This window comes from Hippocampus zosterae, chromosome 17, assembly GCF_025434085.1.
Source record: "Hippocampus zosterae strain Florida chromosome 17, ASM2543408v3, whole genome shotgun sequence".
NCBI lineage: Eukaryota > Metazoa > Chordata > Actinopteri > Syngnathiformes > Syngnathidae > Hippocampus > Hippocampus zosterae.
This window is the reverse complement of record NC_067467.1, coordinates 13,801,442-13,826,283: the sequence shown is the minus strand read 5'-3', so window position 1 is coordinate 13,826,283 and position 24,842 is coordinate 13,801,442. Positions and strand designations below refer to the sequence as shown.

Genomic DNA, 24,842 nt, shown 5'->3' with positions numbered 1-24,842 from the left:
TTAACACTTGTCCTTTGAAGATTAAAGACAGTTAATCCTCCACCTGGCACCATTTTTGCAGGTCTTGCTAGAATTAAAAAGTTCTCTGTCTGACAAGTCGACAGAATGTAGACAGCGAAGCTTCATCTCAAAGTTGTCATTGACTCCATTACCTTGAAAAATATTTGAAGGGATGAGTCACAACTTTCATTTTACTGCAGATCGAATGGACCAGAGGTACTCAAATAGAAACCTGAAAGGTCCAAAAAGAATTTTTTCAATGAGTCAAAGACCCTTTTTTCGGTCAGTCACGGCATATGTACAGTAGTAATACGGAAACCCTTAAAAAAAATGTTATTTTCACCCCCCCACACCCCCTCAAATTACAAAAGTGGACAAAAATGGACCAATCATCACCATAATTAAATGAGTCCACATACAAAGGGCATCTATCAAGAATCTTGTTTATTTTGCAACTTTGACATCACACATCGTATTGCTTGTATCTAACTATTATTCTGAAAGCCAAAATTCACCACTTCTGGTAGCAGATTGCTGCTGACTAAGCCATCGATGCGCAGAATTTTCATCCCCAAAAAAAAACATTCTAAAAACGCATTATGGTGCAACAGGTGCAAATGCTAAAAAGGCCCTTAGAAGTGCTATAAATACATGTGAAAATGATGTATGTCGAGCATGTATAAAGGTCCGCAATGAGTTATAAATTTGTCATCATTACGGGAGTTCAGGTGTACTCAGTCAGGCCTGAACGTGACTTCAACCCTAAAAAAGGCAAAAGTAAAGTGGATCCAGGCACTCAGGCATAAGACAGGAGGATACATTCAACAGCCTTTAATACATAATTGTTTTTTGACAGGTTGCTATCAACTACTCTTCATCTGGACAAAGATGAAACGTAACAGACAAACACACTTTCAGTCAAGTCATCAATTACGAGAATTTATGTCAGGTAGGTCGCCTGGCAGAGAGAGAAAGAAAAAAAGAATGAAAAAGGAAGAAACAAAGCAAGAAATAAAATCCATTGTTATGGTTTCAACTTGGCGCCATAATTTCAGTGCATCAAGCTTGTGGATCCAAAACGTTTCCCCCTGGCGGAATTTCAAGATGCGATCTCCTGCCCCGATCAAGAGATGTTCCCCACCTAGGACACGTAAAAGACAGTTATTATTGATCAAAAAATACAAATACATTAAAATTTCTCCTGTCAATACAGGGAAATCTTGATTGTTCTGATTGCATATTTATGCACAGTCAGAAAAGTCAAAATAATAGACATCAGGACATATACAAGTGAGGTGATTGGACAATGTATGAAGTGTGTTCAAGCAAGATATTCATGAACCCTTTCATGGACCCTGTACCTGATAACATGATAAGTTGTCCACTGGAGTGGCTGCTGTCCCTGAAAAGGTTCCTCTTGTTTTGAAGTCACCAAGAGAATTTGCATTTCATTTAATTGCATGATCACAGTGTGGACAATTCATACATTTGAAAATTCCAATAAGCTTCGTTTTGTTTTCCTAGAAAGAAAAAAAAAGACAGAAACAAAAAAATATCCTTCCCCGAATACTCAATTTTTCTCTAGAATTTTTAGTAGGACACTCAAATACTGAAATATTCTCTAGCTGAAGCCCGGCATTCAACCGCCCCCATTATATTGTCATATTTCTATTGTTTAATAAAACCCTTGCCTCAAATTGCTGGGATGATTAAACGGGACAAAATAAAGAAAAACACTCCTCAAATGTAGTAATCTGCTCCTCAAATGAAGTCAATGATTAGAAAAATTGGTCATCAAAAAGAAAATAACAACCCTGTTTCAGTTTCCTGTTCATTTTAAATGCCTAGTACACAAAAAAAGTGGTTGCACAAAATTGAATCATCTGGATGCAGACACATTTTTTATATTCTAAGTACAACTTTAATTGTACAACCACTTGACAAAATAAAATTGGGTGAATTCAACAAAAACATTTCTCAGTGTCCAACTAAAGGCACATTCCTTTGGACCAATGTATGAATGACAAAAAAAACTGCTTCTAAGAGTTGAATTTCAGAGTTGCTCAAAATATTTGCAAATACTTTTCTTGATAATAACCAAAATTATTACACAAATTCTATGGCATTGTACTGCCAAAAAACAAAACAAAACTGTGCTTTAATCCTTTCAGCAACAGCAGTTACTACAGTAGACAGCTTATTATGTTATCCGGTTACAGGGTGAATGAAAGGGTTATTCCGGGCTCTATTTTCATTTCCAGGGCAAGTCGAGCGGTAAGTGCATTCTAACTGTGAGCATAGGTGGAGTTTTCTTACTTTGAATATTTGGCGAGACTTTGCGCAGGTAGAATTGGGCACAACGGGGAGTTTGTGCCCTTATGTGTGTCATTGTGGGATGAAACATACCGGTAACCTTTTCCTGGCCACTCGTGGTGGCATCCCTCCTTGTTTTCTTTTGTGGAAAAAATTCACATGAAAGAAGAACACTAAAGAGAGCCGAAAGAAGAGCACGAAAGAGAGACGGAAACCACCCAATGTCACGCATTTTGACAGCCTGTATTATGATGTTATTGTGGAAATCTAGTCTTTTTTAGGGGTGAGGGGGCAGCCCCACTGCGCGAAACAATATTTAATATTGTGTTTGTGAAATACATCATAAGCAGCAAAATCCACCCTCTTGATCCATCTCAGGCGGCGGCCATTTTCCTGTTTCCTGTTGACTGAAGATGACATCACAGTCTCTAAAGGCTCGGGAATGATCAGTCACGGCTCACCTGTGTTCTGGGTTTGGTCATGTGACCATTTGCAATCTGAGCCTTTAAAGGCACTGCAGTGAAACCCCTCTACAACGAAATCATGTTTGCAACAAGAAATTTTTCACAACAGGGGGCTTTTCACTGTAGCAAATGTTATCTCAGATGTAAACACACACACACACACACACAATGTATGTGTGTATTCTTTATTTTTATTCAATACGTAGTGCATAAATATGAGCATAAAATTATTTGACACTTCATATAGCCAGTGTAGAAAGAAAAAAACAGGAAAGAAATTGTGAAATTTACGATCAGAATTCACTTTGTTACATCAATTTCTTGCGTAATGTCTTTTACTTTGCTTCCTCCATCTTTCATTTTTATTACTTTTATCCTGTCTTCAAGTGTGAATGTTTTTCTTTTCTATACTCCTTGGTCTGCAAAGGTCCATTTTGCAGCCATTTTAGCAATGCAACTTCATGCTGCGTTTCAAACTAACAATAACAAATACTTCCTGGACTCCTGCGCATGTGTTGACCAAGGGTGGTGGTTGCTGTTTTTGTGTCCGAACGGAGCAGTAGAGGTCGCTGTGGCATGCTGAGGTTGGATTTGCGGAAGGCTTGTTTTCCTTGTAGTGAATCTCGTTGCGAGGCAAGAGCAGAGAAAGAGATTTCATATAACGGAACAGGGTTACTTTTTGTCATAGGGGCACCAGAAAAGTGGGAATGGCTTTCATGCATGAACATTTTTTCACAATAGGGGGTAATTTCGCCCATATAGGTTTCACTGCAGAGGAATTTCATTGTATGATGTCATATTCATTCTACAGCAAGTGACAAAATGGCCGCTCCCTAAGTTGGATAAAACCAGATGGATTTTGCAGCATAATGAATATTCCACAAACAAAATATTAATCAGATTGTATATGATCAGATATTTCATGTACTATTAATCCATCCTGGCATCACTTCACTGGCTCAGTACATTTTTAGAGTTCAGTTTAACATACTTCTATTTATTTTCGAATCTTTAATTGGCCCCATATTACCTCTCTTAACTCCTCCCCCTCTATGCACCTGCCTCAGGGCTGCGGAGCAGACGCTATTGGAGATGCTAAGCACTAAGCGGAACCCCTTTTCTGTTGTTGGTCCTCCCCTCTGGAATAACCTTCTGCTAAATACAAGGCAAGCCCATTCTCTGTCCATTTTTAAAACTCTTATGAAGATGCATCTTTATTCATTGGCTTTCGACCCAACATGAGACTTACACTGTTCTATTGTTTTGTGGTGTCTGCTTAATATGTGTTAGTATTATTAATTTTAATTTAATGTTGTGACAGTCTTTGTAGTTGCATTATTGTTATTTTAGGTTAAATGTGAAGTGCTTGGTTACAGCTGGAGCTTTTGTGAAATGTGCTATATAAATAAAGTTGAATTGCACGGTATTAATTATGAGTTTCTTGCTCAGTAGTTTTGTGCCATCCTTGAATGGAAATCTTTATGCAAGAGAGCTCGCTGCACTGGACAAAAAAAATACAGTTTGTGGTTACTTTGATGGTTGCTTTAACCAGTTGTTGTTGGGTTAGGATACTGGTTCTTTTCTACATACAGTAAAAAAATGAAATATATTAGGACCACATATTCTGTCCATATTTAAAGGAGCATTCTCATCATACATCTGGTGGGAGGATGCAAGGGAGGAAGGCTAGAAAGAAAGAAAGAAAGAAAGAAAGAAAGAAAGAAAGAAAGAAAGAAAGAAAGAAAGAAAGAAAGAAAGAAAGAAAGAAAGAAAGAAAGAAAGAAAGAAAGAAAGAAAGAAAGAAAGAAAGAAAGAAAGAGAGAAAGAAAGAAAGAAAGAAAGAAAGAAAGAAAGAAAGAAAGAAAGAAAGAAAGAAAGAAAGAAAGAAAGAAAGAAAGAAAGAAAGAAAGAAAGAAAGAAAGAAAGAAAGAAAGAAAGAAAGAAAGAAAGAAAGAAAGACGAATGGAAGGTACAAAGGAAAGGTTCCCAGGAGGCAAGAAAGAAAGAAAGACAAAGAAAAAAGAAACTCACTATTAATAGACGCTTTCATAATGGAAATAGTATTTTAATCATTAGTGAGTCTAACTGCCGTGTAGTTTAAAACCTTTATTAATGGTACAGACAATCTTGAACGCAACACTTTGACACGATACCTTGACGTTATATCGAAACATAAATGTTATGAAAAATATCTTAAAATGAAAAAATACTGCCTCTTATGACAAGGAAGATAGAATAACATTTGTGATTCAGATGCAGCAAACACAACTCTATTTCTACAAGAATAAAACTATTATATAAGTTAAAAAAGATGTTAAATTCTGGAGAAAAAAAATTAAAAACAAAACAGAAACAAACCACCTCGGAATTAATGTTTGCAGTGGGAGAGCAGATGGCTGTGTCAATAAGCGCAAAGGGGTGTAGAATGTTGCTATAGTTCAAGCAAATCATTTCATTAAACATTTTCCGCGAGTGTCGCCTTGGTTGCGCGGCGGTTACTGTCAGGAGCTCAAGTATGCCTGACTGTCTTTTTCTTTTTCGCACAACCTCTCCTCTCTCGTGCACCCTATGGAAAGGCTTTATAGCTTTGTGACCTCCATAAAACAACAATTTAGGACTCGGTGAATATTCATTAGTTTGTATTGTGTTGAAAATTCCGACTGGGGAGAAGCGCTTTTACTGCAACTCGAACAACTGTCTGAAAACAGAGCCATCCCCGCATCTCCCGAGTTATGTCCTCATATTCGGGGGCTTTCGTTAACTCAACTCAAAACATGTGTCAGCAAAAGTCTGGCGCCCGTCGCGACGCGTGAACGAACTCGCTGTGGACTCAATATTTTTGTACGAGTTGACTTTGTGCGGCCCCAAGTTTGACTGCTGGAAACAAAACGAATGGCGCAGCGTCTTGTCATGCAAGAAGTATCTCAAAAATGTGTGTTCCTGCATATTCAGCATGTTTTGGCTTTTAAACCCATCTCCAATGCCAAGACTGAGTGAAGTTTTGTATTATACGCACACACACTCAAGCACAAATAACATGCATGCCAACATAAACTTAATCGTGTGTGTGTGTGTGTGTGTGTGTGTGTGTGTGTGTGTGTGTGTGTGTGTGTGTGTGTGTGTGTGTGTGTGTGTGTGTGTGTGTGTGTGTGCGTGCGTGCGTGTAGGAATCACATTCGCCACAACCATTTTTGTTTTGGGCACCAGAGAGGCTTTGGCACATGAGCAACAGGACAATAAACATTTAGCAGAGACAAAGTTACTATAGGCAACCGATGTTTTTATTTGGAATTTCACATTTCTGTACTTTACAGATGACTTCGGAGCGGGGAAACTGTGCCAGATTCAGCAGCGAGACAGGGAGAGCCAACGGACGTCCGAATTAATGGCTGTCTGTCTTTTGCATGCGTTTTTCAAGGTTTGAATGTAAAGCTTCGATTCGTATTCACCTTCAACCGTCACAACGACGCCGACGATAAAACGACAAGTTGAATTATAAAGTTACAATCTCGATCTTTGACAGTGTGTTAAGCTTCGTGCCACGGTCAGATTAATTGGCTGGCAATAGGGAGAAGGCTTTTTATTTAAGCCGCGGTGATTTAGACTGTGTGGAACAAGCAGGTCTCCCTACAGTTAGATATAATGAATTTGTTCAAAGATAATGGGAGTTCCGTGATGGTGACGAATATTGACAAGTATTGATAAATATTGAAAACGATTTCAAGGAAACTGGTGCATATATATATATATATATATATATATATATAGAGAGAGAGAGAGAGAGAGAGAGAGAGAGAGAGAGAGAGAGAGAGAGAGAGAGAGAGAGAGAGAGAGAGAGAGAGAGAGACTATTTATTACGTTGTTTTTTTCTATTGTAAGAATATCAAACTATATGCATGATATAATTTTATTTGGCTGGCTGAACCATCAATGTTACGCGTTTTATGAGTTCGGTTATTTGTCGTGCGCTGCGTTTGGCACAAGTTCAACCCTATTTCTCAGTCACCGGAAAAACGTATACAGTAGTTGAAAAAATATTGGTGAATAAATCCTTTACAATGTCATCAAGAGAGTTAGATTTTAATTGGATAAGAATTTAATTTAGGTAGACTACTACGATAACAGGGTTGCAAATCAATGCGTTTTGCTCAAGCGATTGTGCTAGCTGTGGTAGCTGCTGTGCGAAACGTTCAGGACCAACCTAAGAAATATTTAGATGTTATATAATTTTCTAATAATGTGTGAAACAAAAAAAGTTGAATCGGTTGAAATGACGCATTCGATTCCGTGGAACCACTGACAAAAAGACAAGCGAAGAATCACGCAATTAGCTTGACATCATTACTAAAGAGTCAAAACTATATTTTTTTCTTCCTCTCGAAAGCCAAACTGCGTAAACGGTCTGAACGGGGGTTTGTGCATGTGTGCTGCACTCGATTTCAAAGCTTGTGATGGTTGATTCTGATGATTTCATGAATCGAGTAAAATTCATGATGGTAGCTGATACCGATCCCATAGCAATACTTTGGGAAAATAAACCCAATGTCTCTGGTAAAAATAATAATAATAATAATACATACACAAACAAACACACACGCACACACACACACACACACACATATATATATATATATATATATATATATATATATATATATATATATATATATATATATATATATATATATATATATATATATATATAAAATTTCATAAATAACATAATTTCATAAATAATAAACCAACTTTATGTTTATTTATTTATCTGGCACTCAGAAGTGAGGTCCACTATTTTTTTTATGATACTGAGTTATACTTAAATTCAAATTGGCAGTAATTAAATTGAACATTTAAAACAGCTCGGTTAATGAATGGATGGATTGATAATTTTACGAATTTGTCAGGTTTTAAATATGTAAAGCAAATTAGAATGATCGTAATTGCAGCATACGGTAGATACTGTTTAAAATCCGCGGCACGGCAGACGACTGGTTCCCACGTCCGCCACACAGTGCAAAGGTACAGGGTTTGATTGCGGGGCCCGGCAGTCCTGTGTGGAGTATGCAGGTTCTGCCCGTGCCTACGTGGGCTTTCTCCGGGTACTCCTCCCAGATTTAAAAAAAAACATGCGCGGTAGGTTGATTGAACAATAAAATCAGGGGTGCCCAAACTTGGTCCTGAATGTTTTGCCTGATTTAGGCGTCACGGTAGGCGATTGGTTAGGACGTCCGCCTCACAGTGCAGAGGCGCAGGGTTAGATTGCATGGTAGGTTGATTCAACGCTCTAAATTGTCTCTGCGTGTGTTTGTGAGCGCGAATGGTCGTTCGTCTCTGTGTGCCCTGCGATTGGCTGGCAACCATCTCTCAGTATACCCCGCCTACTGCCCGAAGACTGCTGCAAGATCCAGTACACCCGCGACCCTCGTGAGGAAAAGCAGATTGGAAAATGCACGGATGTTTAAAATCCATCTTTTTTTTTTTCTAAAAAGTTCAATCGCAATTGCTCCGTAGAATGTAAACACACCTTAAGTCTTATCATCCACTTTCATTGGTCAATTCTTTAACCATGCACCACCGACCCCCTCCACCCATTGCCTTTTGGCCGATAGAATAATATACATGCTACCCGAAACACAACCATGGAGAATTGCGATTGTATTAATGCACGAGGAACAAAGTACTGTAAATATTCTCAACTCTAATGTACACTACAAATATGACTTGTTTATGCTTGGTGCGCTCCGGAGCTCCAAGGAGGCACAGAGAAAGCTTGTAGCGCCTCAGGTAAAATCTGAACCTATAACTGTCAAGTGGGAGACAGACGAGCGAAGCACTGACCACACCCGGAAGTCTCCATGCAACAGTCATATATCCAGACAGTGCGTCGTATTTCAAATCCCAGGTTACCTGATAATTTTTTTTCAATTTTCCTAATTCCTATTTTTTTTAATTTCCTAATTCATTTTTATTTTAGAATATTTCACACAACGAAATTCTTCTTCCTCTTCAGATTATGATGATGATGATAAATATTATTAATAGTGGTAGTAGTAGTAGCATAAACTTTTTCTCGACACACTGGTACAAATGTGTATTTTGCTCAGGATGTCTAATTATATGTGAAAGGAAAAAGACATTATTCAGTCATTTACCGTTCATTCAAGTGGAATGCTGTTTCCATATTGCCCCTTACCCAATCCCGCACAAAATAGCCTCTACACCCACGTAAAATAATAGGCATTCGGTGTTTACAAAATACAAACCAAAATTGTTCAATTATTCTTTTTGTTTATGTTTAATTTTATTCATACAACACATTATTTCGGCTGCTGTTGTTTTCTTTGAAATGCAACGTCACGAGGTTGAGTCTCGCAATTACTCTGCCGTACGTGAAAAATAAACATACGAGTAAAATAAAAACGGATCCAGAATCAGATTCGTCTTCGTGAAATTTTAGTTCTTCGATGTTTTCAAAGAAATTTACCACGGTGCAGAGCCAGTTTCCTTGCCCGAAACAGACGCGTTTCCTTTTTGGTCAATAAAATCCTTATCTGGCTCCGTAAACCCTCTTCGCGTGGAGTTCCAATTTGCAAACATGGGGGCTGGTTCTTCGACAAGCGGAGAGGCTGTGGTGCGTGGGGGTTTACAACGAGTCCTGGTGACTTTATTGCACCCACCAAAGGGCCGGAAAGCCAAATAAAATCCGGAATCGCACAAAGAAACCAAACGAACAAGGTATCGAGTGGCCTGTTTGCGCCTTCTGTGTCGCGCATCGACTGGTTTAAATTTTAACCCGAGACATTTGCAAAAGGAAGTGTGGTGTCCGTTTTTATACAAAGTAGCTCGAAAGGAAAGGTCAAGCAGCGGCCTTTTTAGGAGCCACATATACGCCAAGAAATGTGTTGAACTATACAGTAGGATTATTTATTTTACGATTGGCTTTTATTATTGACTGTGTACACAAAGACGGAACTCGTCATTGGCGCACGGAACGATAAAATTTTGGACATGATTAGTTCTAATTATAGCTCTTCATTTTACCTGACTAAATTGCTTACGTGTCATTTGGTTTGTCGATTTTATTTGATCAAATATCGATTGGTTCTTCCTCCACGGGGAAGACATTTCACGACCAGGCGCAGTTTGTTAAAAAAAAATCAAACAGCAGTCGTCACATCTATAATTTGAACCGGTATATATTCTTTTTTTTTCAATAATTCTTACAGTACTTGAGAAAATATGAAAACGCCTTGAACCGCTGTATAGCTCATGTGGCGGTAGCCCAGTGGCTCGTTAAAATGGTGACGCAGTGCCGCAATGCGAAACTACGTTTATGTGTTTGCAGCTTATTCACCGGCTTAGAACTGCAAGTCGACACCATGCACGCTCAAACTCAATGCAAAACTTCAATCTTCCCTCTATGCAAGAAATACAAACAAACCAAAGGGAATCCATAAGAAGATACATACGCGATTACGTCTTCTTCAGATTGTTTTTTTATATCAAGATCATAGGAAGATAAATACGCGATTACGTCTTCTTTAGACTATTCTTTTTAAAATCAAGATCAAGTTTGAATGTATTGGTCATGTTTTCAAATGGAGCAATTGTCACACGCGTCTCCCAACCAATGCTTCCAATCCATCGGTGTGTTACGGACTAGGCGCGTGTATAGCTGAGGGCGTCGTTTAGTTGTCTGGTCGTGTTAGCATTAGCTGCAACAAGCTATATGATAACACTGCAGCATCAACATGCCTGCATGAATACCGCTGATCTGACAGGACAAAGCATATCTATTTTTAGCATGAGACGCGTTGTGCAATTTTTAAATAAATACAAGCCTCCAAAATATTTGGCGCGGAGAGAAGGGTATAAGCGTCTATTTCAAGAGCAGAAGCTGAATAAAATGGCAGAGAGATGACTGGACGAGGGGGGGGGGGAGCAAGATCCTCTCTCTCAACATTAACACCGAATTGCTATCAATTCTTTGTTGTTTTATGAAAATTTACAACTTTGTGATACAAGTTTATGAGTGCCTGCGCGCGGGGATTGGCCGGTGGACTGGTCATGTGGACGCCCTTAACGTGAACATGAACTTTTTATGATTTCCCAAGTGGCTATATTGCTGCGGCACTGCTCTCCGGCCCGAATCAGCCACCTCCGCTGAGCCGAGCTCCTTCAGGCTGCGAATTGCGCGGTACCGAACATTGAACCGAGCTGGCTTTGACTTGCACGCTAACAATAAGAACGCTCGTCGCGGTTTGTGCTTGGTTCGCCGCGAAGAGATGTTGACACCAACCCGTGCTAACCCACACACCCCTCCTCCTCCTCCCCAGCTTGCTCTTCCGGATCTTGCTCCTGCGTGCTATGGCTCCGCTTTCCGCGTGGTCCCGTGCTGCTGCCTGCTCCCGAAAACGGCGCACGGAATTTGCGGGCCAATTCGGCTGCGATGACAGCGGAGAGACTTGAAAACGCCCCCCCACGAACCTCCTTAGTTCCCGTCATTTTGAGAGTGATGCTGGTGAAGATAGTGGGGGCAGCGATGAAGCAGGCTGATTCCTTTTTTTTTTTGACAACGCAGACCCCGATATTTTCCTCCTCCTGCTCCTCACCCTCACCTCCAAATTGCATGCTTCCGGTATGCATGCACCACGACCGTCCGGTTCCCCATGGTACCGGGCGAGAACGTGCATGCCCGAGTGAGCTGCAGGTGTTTCGGACCCGTGACCGACAATCAACAAAGGTAAGAACGCTTGATGTGACCCACAGCCGTGGGTGCTGCATGCACGCTGGTGACTAAACAACCGCTGATTTGCCCTATTTTGCCTCTTCGATTATTTCCCGCTGTTTCTTCTTAGTGTTGTGATCAATTTTCAATATGAAATTATTAATAGTAGGGTTCCTGACGCACGAATCACCAAGCGAAACTGCAGTGTTTGATTTAAAAAAAGATCAAGGATCAATTTTGCCATGTGTTTTGCGTGCCATTTGTTGACTGACCGCTAGAAAGAGACTAGCTACATATGAAGTGAGTAAGGGATTATTTAATAACATTGTGCATTCAAACGTGAGACTAGTGCCCTTTTTTGGGGGTCCACGTTGTCTTTTTCGAACTGCAGTCGTCTCTTTGTCTGTCCATCGCACGCGCGCGTGCGTGAGCGCGCCCTGCCCACTTTTATGACTTTGCTTCCCTTCTCATTTCCTCCCAGCAGGTGGCTGGTATTTTTTTTCCTCACTTGATTACCCCTCCACCCATTCCCTTGCCCCCAACAAATGTACATCCAGGGGTAGGATGGCCATCGGGAATTTCGGGTAAAGATATTCATTTTCCCCGAACGCTTCATCATCATCACGAATTTTGTTCACAGCACGCCCCGGTGCACGTCGCGCTCAAACGTACACACAGAACGTCAGGCCCTTTCTTATAGTCGTTGTTATTGTGTCAAATGTCAAGCACAGGAGCGTCCAAATCCGCTCTTCATGCATGTTTTAGATGCATGTTTACAACACCTGATTCAAATGTTCAGGATCGTTACCAAGCTGCCGCAGAGCTTGCTGATGAACCGATTATTTGAATAAAGTGTTTTGAAGGAGGGACATATCTAATATTTACACGGTAGCAGCCCTCGAGGACCGGATTTGGACACCCCTGGTCAAGTATGTCATTTTGCGTGATGAATCTGGTCAAAGTTGCACATCTTACACAATTTAATATGTAAAACCAACAACCACATGTCTCTCTCTAACACACACACACACACAGACACACGAGTGTAGCTTCAGATTCGTCCCTTATTTGCACAAATTTACTTTACATGTAATCGCGTTACGACAAGCGCTCAACTCGCGTTTGCCATGACCGCAAACCATATTCTCCGATCCTCAACATCAACAACGGAGCCATTTCCGTGTTTGCTCAGCACGCCTGCCCGCTGGTTGCAATGTGATTGGCTGAGTATGCGGGACCGGAAACTCGCCTATTTTAGGCTCAGCGATATAAATGATTTTGAATCCAAGAGAGGTTCAAATTAATTAAATAACTCATATATTATACACTGAAAACAAGTACTTGAATTTTGGTTTCACATAAGTAAGATCTTTGGCATTTTAATGTTCGACCGATGTACATGTTTATCTTAAATCCATCCAGAGATGCTTTTTTTTCCATTGTAGCTAATACTGTTTTGACGTAAGTAAAAAGGTTTTTGGACCTTTTACCAGAATTAGTAGATAAATAAATACACGAACTCTCCTAGTTCGTGGTTGTATATTTCAGGGCGCGGAGGCTCCGCCTCCCAGCGCAAAGGCTTTGGACAAGGCTGAAAAATAATTAGCTTTCAGGCTTATGCACATTTACACGATGGCATTACAGAATGACCTTGGAGTGAACGAAGTTGTGTTTGCTGCAACGTCTTTTTTCGTGAATGGATCAAATGAGGAAATTACAGTCGCTCTCCAGTTATGCATCAAATGCTAAATTTGATTAGATTTTGATCCTGCAGATGACATTGGTATAACTTAGTTTATATATATATATAGGAAGAGATATAGATATAGATCACTTTGTAATTTACTAAGAATGTCAATGGCATTTAACGCATTTTTATGTTTGCATGCGGAGTATACTAAACGAGAAACGAGAGTACTCAATGGCGAGTTAGGAGATATGAAATAAAAGATCACATTTAATAGATTGGTGTATTTTCTGGAACGTCAACGTAATAAATATCTTTATAATGAAAAAAACAAAATAGTCCAAAATGGCATTGAGAGGGCTTGGGTGGATTCACATAACATGTAGCCTAAATTTTAAGGCACAAAATTAATTATTATTATTATTATTATTATTATTATTATTATTATTATAGTTGTTCATCCACATTCTGGAAATTGTCCTCATTTTTCAGCTGGAAGGGTGGAGGCTTACTTTTCACAGGAGCTGCACTCATTTATGATGCAGAGCAGTGTATAATTTTAAACTATCGAACCAAAGCCTCCAAATCTATTTTACGGTAAAGTGAATATGATCCATATCCGTTTGTTGAGATGAAAATCCTAAATGCAATGACACACGCTCATTCAATGACTTGATTTTGGAATTGTAATTTACTTTATTAGTAGGAATACATATTAATATGGCTCAAGGTTAATTGATACATTTCAAGGCCAACATGAAAATAATGGTAGGACGTGCCTATAGTTCAGAACATATAGTTATAAATGTGCCGATGCTTACCTCGTCATTGTTTTGAAGCACACAAGGGAAATCGTCTTGTATGATTTTTTTTTGCTTACTTGAGTCTCAACCATTCACACGTTGACGGTAGTAAATAATCCGCACAGTATGCTGAAACTGTCATAAACGATTGATAAATGCTTAAATATCCTGCTCATATTTGACATGTTGCTCCAAAACACAGCGACTTTAGTCAAGACCACACGTTCATTCATCTACAAATTCATTCATACACCATCAGTATATTTACATACAAAATAAATTGAGTCAGCTGTCTTCGGGCAGTAGGCGGGGGACACCCTGAATCAAGCGGCTCGGAAGATGAATGAATGAATAAATTGAGTCATTTAAAATGGTCAACTACGCCGACGTAAACGGATGCAGAAGAATACAACATCCAGTTTTTCGGACTGTGTTTATCAACACCTATATTTATATGACTATGGAGCCCACATCGCAATTTTGCACCTCCACGAGCGGTCGGTTTCACCTACAACCAAACAGCAAAAGCTTCCCAGCTGGGTAGCTCCTGAGTATCCTGCAAAACGCTTTGGTGCCATCTAGCGACCAACTGGTGTCGATGTGTAAAGCCTTGTATACATCATCCACGCGATGGTGGTGATTCAAAGGAACGCTTGCTATGCGGTAGTGCCACTGTGTTATGTTAGCGCGCGCGCACGCGCGCGTGCGTGTGTGAGTGTGTGAGTGTGTGCGTGCGTGTGTGTGTGCGTGTGTGTAAGTGTGGGGTAAGGGCCTGCATTGTCTCATCTGTTGACAACCCTATGCCTCTGTTTTTGCCCACACGGTGAAATGAAACAATCTGAAACGGGCGAGTGCGCATGCGCGCGTGCACCATAGGATCATGGCGGTAAGGTGTACCCTTCTAACCTTTTGTCTTGCTGCTAGCGGCTTTCTTTCGTTATTTGTTTGATGTGATCGCAGTTGGAGACAGATTGGTGCCTCGCCAAGGTTAGCCAGAGTCGCTGTTACACTGTGTTGAATGAGGCGTGAAGTATGCATACAACTGTGCCCCAGTGGACTGTGGGATTGGGCGCAGTGAAAAAAAAACAAGCTTTGGGTGGAAAACTTTCTGCTGGCTGGTCAGGGTCGCTGTTTTGATGAACAGACCATAGAGCCAATGCTCCCTTGCGCGTGAATTTTCGCACACGCTCACGCGTTTTTGTGAAGGGCAGCGTGGGGTGGGGCCCTTGATATGTGTATTTGAGTGCACGTGAGTATAATTCATGACTCAGAAAGAGGGGAAAAATCATCTCCTTTCTCATCAGTATCCAAGACAAATCAATATAAATCATCGCTTTCCTTTATTTATGCTTTGGTCAACAGCCAGCCCTGCCAGTGGATTTGCTCTGTAATTAGATTACAAGTAGGCCATACATCACGCTTCGCCTTTTGCGGTTTTCGTCTGAATGCTTATATTGAGACCGTGATTCTAGTAGCATAACTTCTAAAACTATTAACATCAATATCGTCAAAAACATTCGTGGAATGCAAAACTAAGAGCACAAACATTGCTTTACACCGATCTGGCAATTTTATAACAGCCTCCTTGGTTCTTCACCTTCTCCCCCCCTTCTTCACTTTCACGTCTCCTTGGCCATCGTCAAATTCACACACTCCTCACCGACATCTTACCCGTGCATTATTTATAGCGCTCTGCAAAGTGATTGCAAAGTGAAGTAATTATCTCAAACTCTTTTCTCCTGTGACAGTGTGCAATTGGCAGAATAGTGTAAATAACAGCCATAAATGTGAATGGTTTTGCAAGGAGTACGTGGATCGTTTGGAAATCGAGAGCGAAACAGCGAGTTGTGTTTACGGTTCTGCAAAAAAAAGAGTGCTCAAGGGCGCTCAAAGCGCGTGTCACGAATTTACAAACTCAGTACAAAGCGGTGTTTTGTGTTTTCAGTTTTGGAAACCCTATGAGTGGTTTTGTGATAGCTATCAAGTGTTTTGTGACAAAAATATAATTTTTACCAAAAGTTAAGCAAGAGTAATTTGCTTTTACAAGAGAACGATTATATTCATTCATTCATTCATTTTCCAAACCGCTTGATCCTCACTAGGGTCGCGGGGGTTCTGGAGCCTATCCCAGCTGTCTCCGGGCAGTAGGCGGGGGACACCCTGAATCGGTTGCCAGCCAATCACAGGGCACACAGAGACGAACAACCATCCACGCTCAAACTCACACCTAGGGAAACGATTATATTAGTTTGGTGAAAGATTTTGTCTTAAGAGATTTGCAAAAATAGGCAAAAAAAGTGCTGAATGCAATGTATTTAAAAAAATAAATAAATAAGTGAATCACACAAGCAAGTTTCGGAGAGGAATAAATATAATGTAACACTACCAGGTTGCATGCCGTGGTAATTAAATATTCATATTCATGTTGTTACTGATAATTGTGATTGTAATATAACTATTCATAATATGTGTTATGCTGTTGTTCTTTTTTTATCCCAATAACCTTCGAGTGACTGGTTGATCATCTTTAAGCCGCAAACATCGGGACGGATTCGCTCTACGAACAATCTAAAGTCCCCCCCATTTACACGCGTCTGTTCCATGTCGTCGTAATAAGAGAAAGAGTAAAAATAGCCCGCAGCCACCTTTGTGGTGACTTGAATTTCCCTTTAATCGTTAACGTGCCCCGGGGTCGGTTTGGCGAGCTGACACAACCACGCGCTCACGGCTGCGTGAAGGGCGAGCTTTCGCTCCGTAGAAACGATCCGTAAATTACAGCACCAAAATTCAAGTCGGTCGGTTTGTTATTAACTGCATGCTGCGGGTTCGGTCAAGAAAGACGCGCGCAAAATGCGCAGGCTACACGGAAGGACCGTTCGGCTACGTAGGTAAAAAGAAAAAAGTAACAATTAAAATACAGATCGATCACATTTAGTCAACGTGGCGCAGCGTATTCGTCAATTTTAGCGTAATTACATTTTTCTAAAGAGATGGCTTCCGAATTCAAATAGGAACAAGCGAGGTTCTAATTGACCGAGCTGAATGAACCAAAAATGGAATCAATACGCTACATTGAGACACATCGGTTTTCTGTTGGTCGCCTTGAAACGCACATGGGAATCCGTTTTTCGCTCGCAAAATAAAAAAATCACTAATAAATACGATGTACGAGTAAAGTAAACCATTTGGCAATAATTGTGCGTAAATAGTCTGTCGAAAAGGCGGTGTGAAAATTGCTCGGGGCCACTGTGCGCCGAAAGGAGAGGCTATGTGTGTGTGTGTGTGTGCGCTGCGATTTTTTATTGCTTTATGACTGTTATTGACTCCTTGTAAAATCCAAGGAATGGGGGACAAGTTAAAAAAACAGGCCTGTAGCAAACAGCAGATGAACAAATGTGCTGTGCAGCACAAAGGACAGCACACACACACGTGCGCGCACACACAGACACACACTCACCACTCGCGCGCGCGCACACACACGCACGCACGTAGGGACGTGGTGAAAAGAGCAATAAAGCCATAAAGAAGCCTCAAAAGTTTGGCTCCATTGGAATTTAGTTGCCATGAAAATTCTTTTAGTGTGTGTTCAGATTCCTTTAAGTTTCTCTCAGTCGGTGTTCCGCGCATCTGTTTCCAAAGTGCATCCTGCCAAAATGCGTCGAGGCTATACGTTGCAGGAAATGGCTTATTTTTTTGTGTTTTATTTTATTACTTGTACTCAGGTGATTTTGTTGGGGGATTGGGGGGGTTGTTTATAATTGTTAGAATTCCTAAATATATTTTCTTTCAGATTGTCTACTTCCTTTTATAAACAAGAAAACTCTTAACTGACAGTGAGGACTCACAACTTATTAGTAAGTAATATATATCGATATAAATGAATCAGGAAACCGAAAACACCGTGTGTATCAACTTTAACCCTTTCATGCACCCTGCAACCTGATAATATGAGAAACTGTTCAATGTGGTAACCGCTGTCCCTGAAAGGGTTCAACATTCAGATCTGATTTTATTGTTTTATTTTTCAATGCGTGTATTTATTTTTCTTCAGCATAGGAGCAGCGCGAATAGGCCGAATGCATGACCGTAGGCCTTTTCCAGGCAGGGATATCACAAAATATGTCCGTCAACTTGCCGTCGATGTCCACAGGCATATAGCCTACTATTTCATTTTTTTCCAATTAAATTAATACAATTGTATCTGTCTTTTCAAAACGGTTTAATTATTATCATTAGTTCCAAATGTTTACGCGTGGGCGTCAATTATCCTCGTTTGAGAAGATTCTATCCAAAAATTATTTCCAAAAAACAAAATTACTTAACCCCCCCCCCCCCAAAAAAAAAGACCACCAGTCTTTATGTTCTTATTTCCAAAGGAATCCCGCTTCACATAATATCTTATCTTTTTTTTTTAAGTGTCCCGATGCAGATGTGCCTGCAGATGTTTATCAGCAACGTGCCCACACATGCTGCCGGAGAAGTTACCGTTACGTTCACACTGCACCGTCAAAGCCAAAATGACTTTATGGCTGTACAGTATTGTACGCAATAGTAGCATTACTGTGGCGCGTTCCGAGCCTGTGCTGCCCCCCCCCCCCTCTCCAGCCCGCTCGTGCAGCGTTGGTAGTCATTAATGATTAAACCGCAGTCAGCTCCAACACAATACTGCGGCTTCCAGTTCCCACAAAGCAGAGAGGAAACGGAGCATCCTGCCATTGCAGGGAGATGCAGGAGAGGGAAAGATCGCGAACGGGTGTGTGTGTGTGGGGGGGGGGGCGGTGGAAAGGAAAGTTAAAGAGAGCTCCTCCATCTGTCTATACATGATCTATCGCATCAGACAGGTTTAAACTTATTATCTGACCCGTGTTACTTCGCAGAGCCGCGAGAAGGCATGAAGCATACTCAGGAATGGCGGGGGTGGGACACAGTGAAGTAAAAGTAAAAATAGAGTCTTTGTCTCTATTTGTCAGCCATACTGTCTGCAGTATGCCCATTTAGACAAACCGGGGCCTGTAAGGGAACAAAGAGAAGGAGACAAGACTGAGACTGAGACTAGCCTATTTCTTTCAGAACATGCAGCGCACATTCATTTTGCAAAACGCCGATGAAATGGAGACTGGCTCGTCTGGCTTTCTTGTGTAGGAACAATGAATCCATACCAGAGATCCGCAATGGCTGTATTGTAATCCCCTGTAAAGACTCTGTGTATTTATTTCAGAGCATAATATTACTTGATGCTCACAAGAGGGATTAGGACTGTTCCTTTAATTCTCGCCTGTGGTCTTCTTTGCATTCCATCGGTGTCACAAATCAACACAATAATTCACAGGCGACATCCATCAAATCGGGCATGCTTCTTCAGCAACACTGTCGTGATACGTTTCGCACGCGAGCCACACGCAACGACGTTTCTCCTCGTGGCAGTAAGAAACCCAAGAAGCACTTCACCCGATTCATAGAGTTCTGTTCATTCCTTGTTCACTTACGATGCAAAGTTAAAGGCACCCGTGAACATTTTTCACGTGCATGCATACTGCAAAACCTCTCACGGATTAAATCGGGAATCGCCGCATTATCATTTTGTATACCATCACCGACACGCGAGCACATCGGGTCACGCGCGAGCGGCGGCGTGACATATTTTCGCTGGAATCATTTGAATGTGCTATGTATTATTTGCAAAGCGCAAGGAATATGTTTTATTACTCCCATTTAGTACACGCCACACACGCACACACACACACCCCTCGGGGCTTCAGTTCGCTAGCGCTGCGCATAAGTGCGTTTGTTAAGGGGCCCAACAGACGGGAGACACAAGGAGAAAGAGAATCAATTTAATGCGCGAAAGACTCCGAGTCTGATTGCGCAATGTCACCGGGAACCAGATGACGACTGTAAAAGTAGATTGGAAGAGAATTAGCAAGAGAGGAAGGCAGATTGGAAAGTGGAAATGGGAAAAGAGGCGACGCACGCACGCGCGGGCGAACGAACGCGCTCATGCACTCACACGCACGCGCACACGCCGTTCTCTCCTCCGCCTGGTCGGGGCGACGCAGGCACCGAACCTTCCTATTGGTCAGGGTGTGGTCAGCTGGTGCCCGCTTGCCTCCACCTCCCGTATACCCCTCCGCTTGACGCGCCCGCGCGCACGCACGCCGATGCCCCCCTCGCCCTCTCTCCCCTTCTGCGTGTTCTCCGCACCACCCAGACTCCCCGCGTCCCCTCTAACCCTCATCAACCTCAACCCCTCCTCCCAATCTGCGATAAACTAAGTGATAGCGGCAGCCCGTCGAACTGTCGGCTATAAAACACAACAAATCATAAAGTGCAGGCTGGGGAAGCAGATGAAGGAGGACTGGAGGGAGAAGCGTTAGCCGCTAGCCGCTAGCCCCGTTTCTACTCCTCCTTCTTTTCATACCGCGTGCGCGTTGTTGTTGTTTCGCGCCCTCCCGTCCTGCCCCTGCGCTCATCGCCTCCGTTCTTATCCACTTTCCTCGCCGACTGTCCTCATGAGTTCCTATTTTGTCAACTCTTCTTTCCCCGTTGCGTTATCGGGAACGGGAGGAGGCGGGCAGACGGCCGAGTCCTTCTTAGGTCAAATCCCTCTCTATTCCTCCGGATACGCCGCTGACCACCCGCTCAGACATTACTCTGGAGCCGCGGCCGTCACGGCCGCCGCGGCGGCGGCGTACAACGCGAGCGGAGGTGGCGTGCAGGACAAGCCCTACCCGGCTTCTACCTATTACCAACAGGCGACCAACGGAGGGTACGGGGGGCATCGGACGGCGGCGGGGGTCGGTGTCGGCGCCTCGACCGGCACAAGCGCGTGTGACTATGCCTCAGCCGCGGCGGCGGCGGCCGCGGCGGCAGCGGCCGCCACAAGTTTCTACCGGGACAAGGAATTCGCTTGCAGTCTGGACGAGCATCCCCTCGCGCTTGGCCACGACGTCGTGCATCGCAAGGCGGACTGCGCGAGCTTGAGTGGCAAGGGGGTCTTCGGTGACACCGTGAATGACAAGCAAACGGGGTCAGCCCACATTTATCCGTGGATGCAGCGAATGAACGCCTGCAATGGTGAGTGTCCCCCGTCTTACTCCAACGCATCTTCCTTGCATATTTTATGATCCCCGTCATAAAACTGACGTTTGTTTCCTCTTTGAGTTTCTCCCTTTCCTCTTCCTCCTCCTCCTCCTCTTCCTTCTCCCCCCTCCTCCTCCTCCTCCTCTCCCACGAGTTGTTTTACGATCACCGTTTGTTGGCCCCGTCAGTCACTGCTCGCTATTTTACTGTCCGTCGTAAAACGGGTATGTTTGGGTTGGAACTGGAACTGCCGCTCAAAGCTGCTACCGAGCAGACGAGAAGAAAGAAATCACATGGTGAAAAGGGCCACGTCCTGCATTCATGCATGATATCTTCCCCTCTTTTTGTTTTCTTTGAGACATAATAATAATAATAATAATATGAATAGAATTATAATTAGATCCTAAAACATTATTTTTATTATAGTAATAATACTATTATTATTATCACTATTATTATTATTATTATTATTATTATCGTCAGAAAAAAATGTCTAGAATCTACTGGACCTTCGTATAGCTAGGAGTCATACTGACACTGGAGTGAGTGTGAAATGAGTGAAACCGAAGTCATCTAAATGTCACAACACAAAAGCAAGGATATATAACTTCATGTTTCCCTCTTATAAGAGGACATGTTCTACACGTGTTGACAAACATGTTTATTTAGCTTCTTGAGGTTGGGTATAATTCGGAAGATGATGCAGAGCTTATAATGCGGTCAGAGCTTTTCCAATTTATTCCATTATATGGGGACTACTAAGTACGAAAACAAAGCCTACAACGAAACCATAAAAGTCAATGCGGTGACAAACAAACCAAATTCAGAGATTCAGAAAGAACACACACTTAAAAAGTAAATGTATTTCCAAAGTTGCAGAAGCAGCCCCCCCACACACACACAAACCCTGACCCCCTCGGCAACTCGACTTCTATTCACATCTGAAATAAAACTGCTAAACTCATAACCTAGTGGATATTTTATTGTTCATTGAGCTTTCCCTTTTGTCGAAATACTATTGAGGCCAGTGGTTATTTTGGCCATGTTGTTTATTTCCTCATACTTGCCGTATTGGGCATAATTGATAATAAATGTAATATTTGTTTCTAATGAAATATATTTGACATTCAAACCCGAACATCCCAGCCCGAATTCATGATGTGTTGAATAGAGTTACTGCCGTCAACGTCCCTAACACTTTTTTTTTCAACCCTCCTTCTCTCTCAGGGGCGTTTGGCAGTCCCGGCAGGCGCGGGAGACAGACGTACACCCGCTACCAGACACTCGAATTGGAAAAGGAGTTCCACTTCAACCGCTACCTCACGCGCAGGCGGCGGATCGAGATCGCGCACGCGCTTTGCCTGACAGAGCGCCAAATTAAAATCTGGTTCCAGAACCGGAGGATGAAGTGGAAGAAGGAGAACAAACTGATCAACTCTTCATCTTCCTCTTCATCCACAGTGAACGGGGTCGATGAAGAGGAGAAACGGACGGAGTAACACAATGAAAGAACGAAGTAGACTATCGTGAATGGGGAAGAAGAAAAGACATTCTGATGAATCCATTCTCATCCTTTTTCATTCCTTCCAACGCCATCGGTCTGAATTTAAAACTCTGGGAAAGTCAACCCGCGTTTGATCGCGTTGTATTGTTTTCCTCGAGAAGAAACAAAGAGGAGCCATTCAACTCCCTTAATAGACCCCGTTTGTATCTGTGTGGTCTAAAAAGAGAAAAGGGGGGACGGGGCCTGAGATGGTAATACTTCGGATGCCGATGGGCGAAATGGTGCATTTTGCTTGGTGCGCTTAATGGTTTCAAACCAATTCGTAAATAAGAAAGCCGTTTGGGCGGAAATGTGCTGTTTAACAACACATTTCACGTTACATTCCCAATAGTGACGAGTTATCTCTTTTCCGTCTGCTAGGCACTTGAATGTAAATCATTGAATTTTGTTGACTTTTTTCCGTCTAATTTAAAAGAACGTGTGTTAAACTTTGAGTCAGACCCGTACACACAAAAAAGGAGACGCGACACCAAATCTAAATCCGTGTGTTTGTTTGACACTCATTTAATATCTACTGTAGGGTGTAAAATAAAAGCAGGGTCAAACCCCAATATAAAATGAGCATGAGCATCATTTTGTAAGAGGGGGTTACGGTAACACTTGACCGTTTTACATTCTCAAGATGCTGTGGTGGTGCGGGGTTAGGGTGGGGGTGGGGATTAACATATTGCTGTCATTCCTTAAACTACCTAAAATATTCAGGAATGTGTACATTTAGAAGTTGTATATTTTATGGGATTTTTGCATTGTTTGGTTATTATGTCCGTGTTTGTCAAGTACTTAACAATACTACCTATATGTCCAATAAAGTGAAAGGGAATGTAATTTCAGTGTGCGGAAAGGCTTTTTTTAATAATAATAAAATGACAACAACGCTGACTATATATATATATATATATATATATATATATGATTTGCAGATGACACCGGGCACAATGTTGCTGGTGGTCTGAGCTAATTGATGAGCTGGCCTGATGGGGCGAAAGTTGACCTGGCCTCGAGCCGTGCAGCCAGACACGTCAGCCATAAACACACACTTCACCCAGACAAAGTGGACAATGTCCTTCTGACCCTTTGAACCATACTTGTCCCCTGCGTGACCGGCGTATGTTCCATCCCGCAGGAGAGAAGGCTTAAGTTTAATTGGAAGTAAGGCAGCATATATATACTGTGTGTATATATATATATATATATGCATGCACCTTACTTCAGTGTGTGTGTGTGTTTATTCAATACAAGTCTCGTTCACTTCAAAGATATTTTGAATGCTTGTGAACAAAAAACATTTTGCCAGGGGAACGAAACGCCTCACGTGATTCACATCAACTTCATATCCGTGGTGGGGGGGGGGGGGGGTGATTTTCTTGCAAGAAATGCGACTCAAATCATGCAGCGCGTATTGTTGATTTCTTGGAAATTATATTCCCGGAATGGTTTGTCAGTCTGTCCGATTAAATTGTAACCACAAATCCTGCTTCAATTGATTACGAGTAAAAACCTTTTAATCAAGGCTGATGTTCCCTACAAATTAAGATTACAGGATTCTGATAAAATGTTCAGCGTTCACTAAAATTAAAATCAAAATTGAACTCGCAGCAGCCAATGCACCTCAATAATTTTGTAGCTGCAAGATATTTAAGTTTATACTTTCATTCATATTACATGCATTTTAGTTTTCCTTTTTTTTTGCTTCGTCTCGCCTGTGCAAACGTTAAAATAATAATAATAATAATGTTATAGCTGAGAGGTACATTCCACGTGATGGGTTTTCCCCCAATTTCATTCCACGAAGCCACCAGATCGGCCTTTTAACATATACAGTTCAATAACTTTTAAAACTTTTGTACGTATTTAATTTGCAGTACTTATTTTCCCCTTCAGCATTTCTCTTCTATCATATATTGTGTGGCGTTTTATTAGACATCAAATGATGTGGAAATCTTCACACGCCCTCGCGTTTGAGAATGCGCGATGCGTGAAGAGCAGAGTGGATATTGCAGATGCAACACCAGACAGTTGAAGTCTCTGTGATTGAATTTCACCATATACCTTGCAAACCAAGTAATCATAAATCAACACATTTTCATCCAATGCGGTTTCACTGATCAAGTTAAACACTTTTCCCTCTCTTGCAGATGGGAGGAAGCAGTAAGCAGTGATCCTATTTTTATTTGACTAAAACTAGACTCCATGAGAGAGTAAT

The 24,842-nt window shown here is 41.8% G+C and overlaps 2 protein-coding genes across 2 annotated transcripts in view; both read left to right on the top strand.

The window, feature by feature from the left end:
• The first annotated feature begins 10,956 nt into the window (after positions 1-10,956).
• The window catches only part of hoxb3a (homeobox B3a), a 72,144-nt gene continuing 58,258 nt past the window's right edge, over positions 10,957-24,842 (top strand). Inside the window, exon 1 of the mRNA XM_052049695.1 lies at positions 10,957-11,520. The gene's annotated coding sequence lies outside the window, so the exon portion shown is untranslated. The remainder of the gene's footprint in view (positions 11,521-24,842) is intronic.
• Positions 20,145-23,464, top strand: LOC127590261 (homeobox protein Hox-B6a-like). Its single transcript, XM_052049789.1, has 2 exons — positions 20,145-21,069; positions 22,303-23,464. The coding sequence occupies exons 1-2, from the start codon at positions 20,505-20,507 to the stop codon at positions 22,572-22,574; spliced, it is 837 nt and encodes a 278-aa protein (XP_051905749.1). The 5' UTR covers positions 20,145-20,504; the 3' UTR covers positions 22,575-23,464.

Coding starts and splice junctions, on each gene's coding strand:
- LOC127590261 (XM_052049789.1), top strand. CDS start 20,505: ATGAGTTCCTATTTTGTCAACTCTTCTTTCCCCGTTGCGTTATCGGGA. Junction 21,070..22,302: donor GCGAATGAACGCCTGCAATG/GTGAGTGTCCCC, acceptor CTTCTCTCTCAG/GGGCGTTTGGCAGTCCCGGC.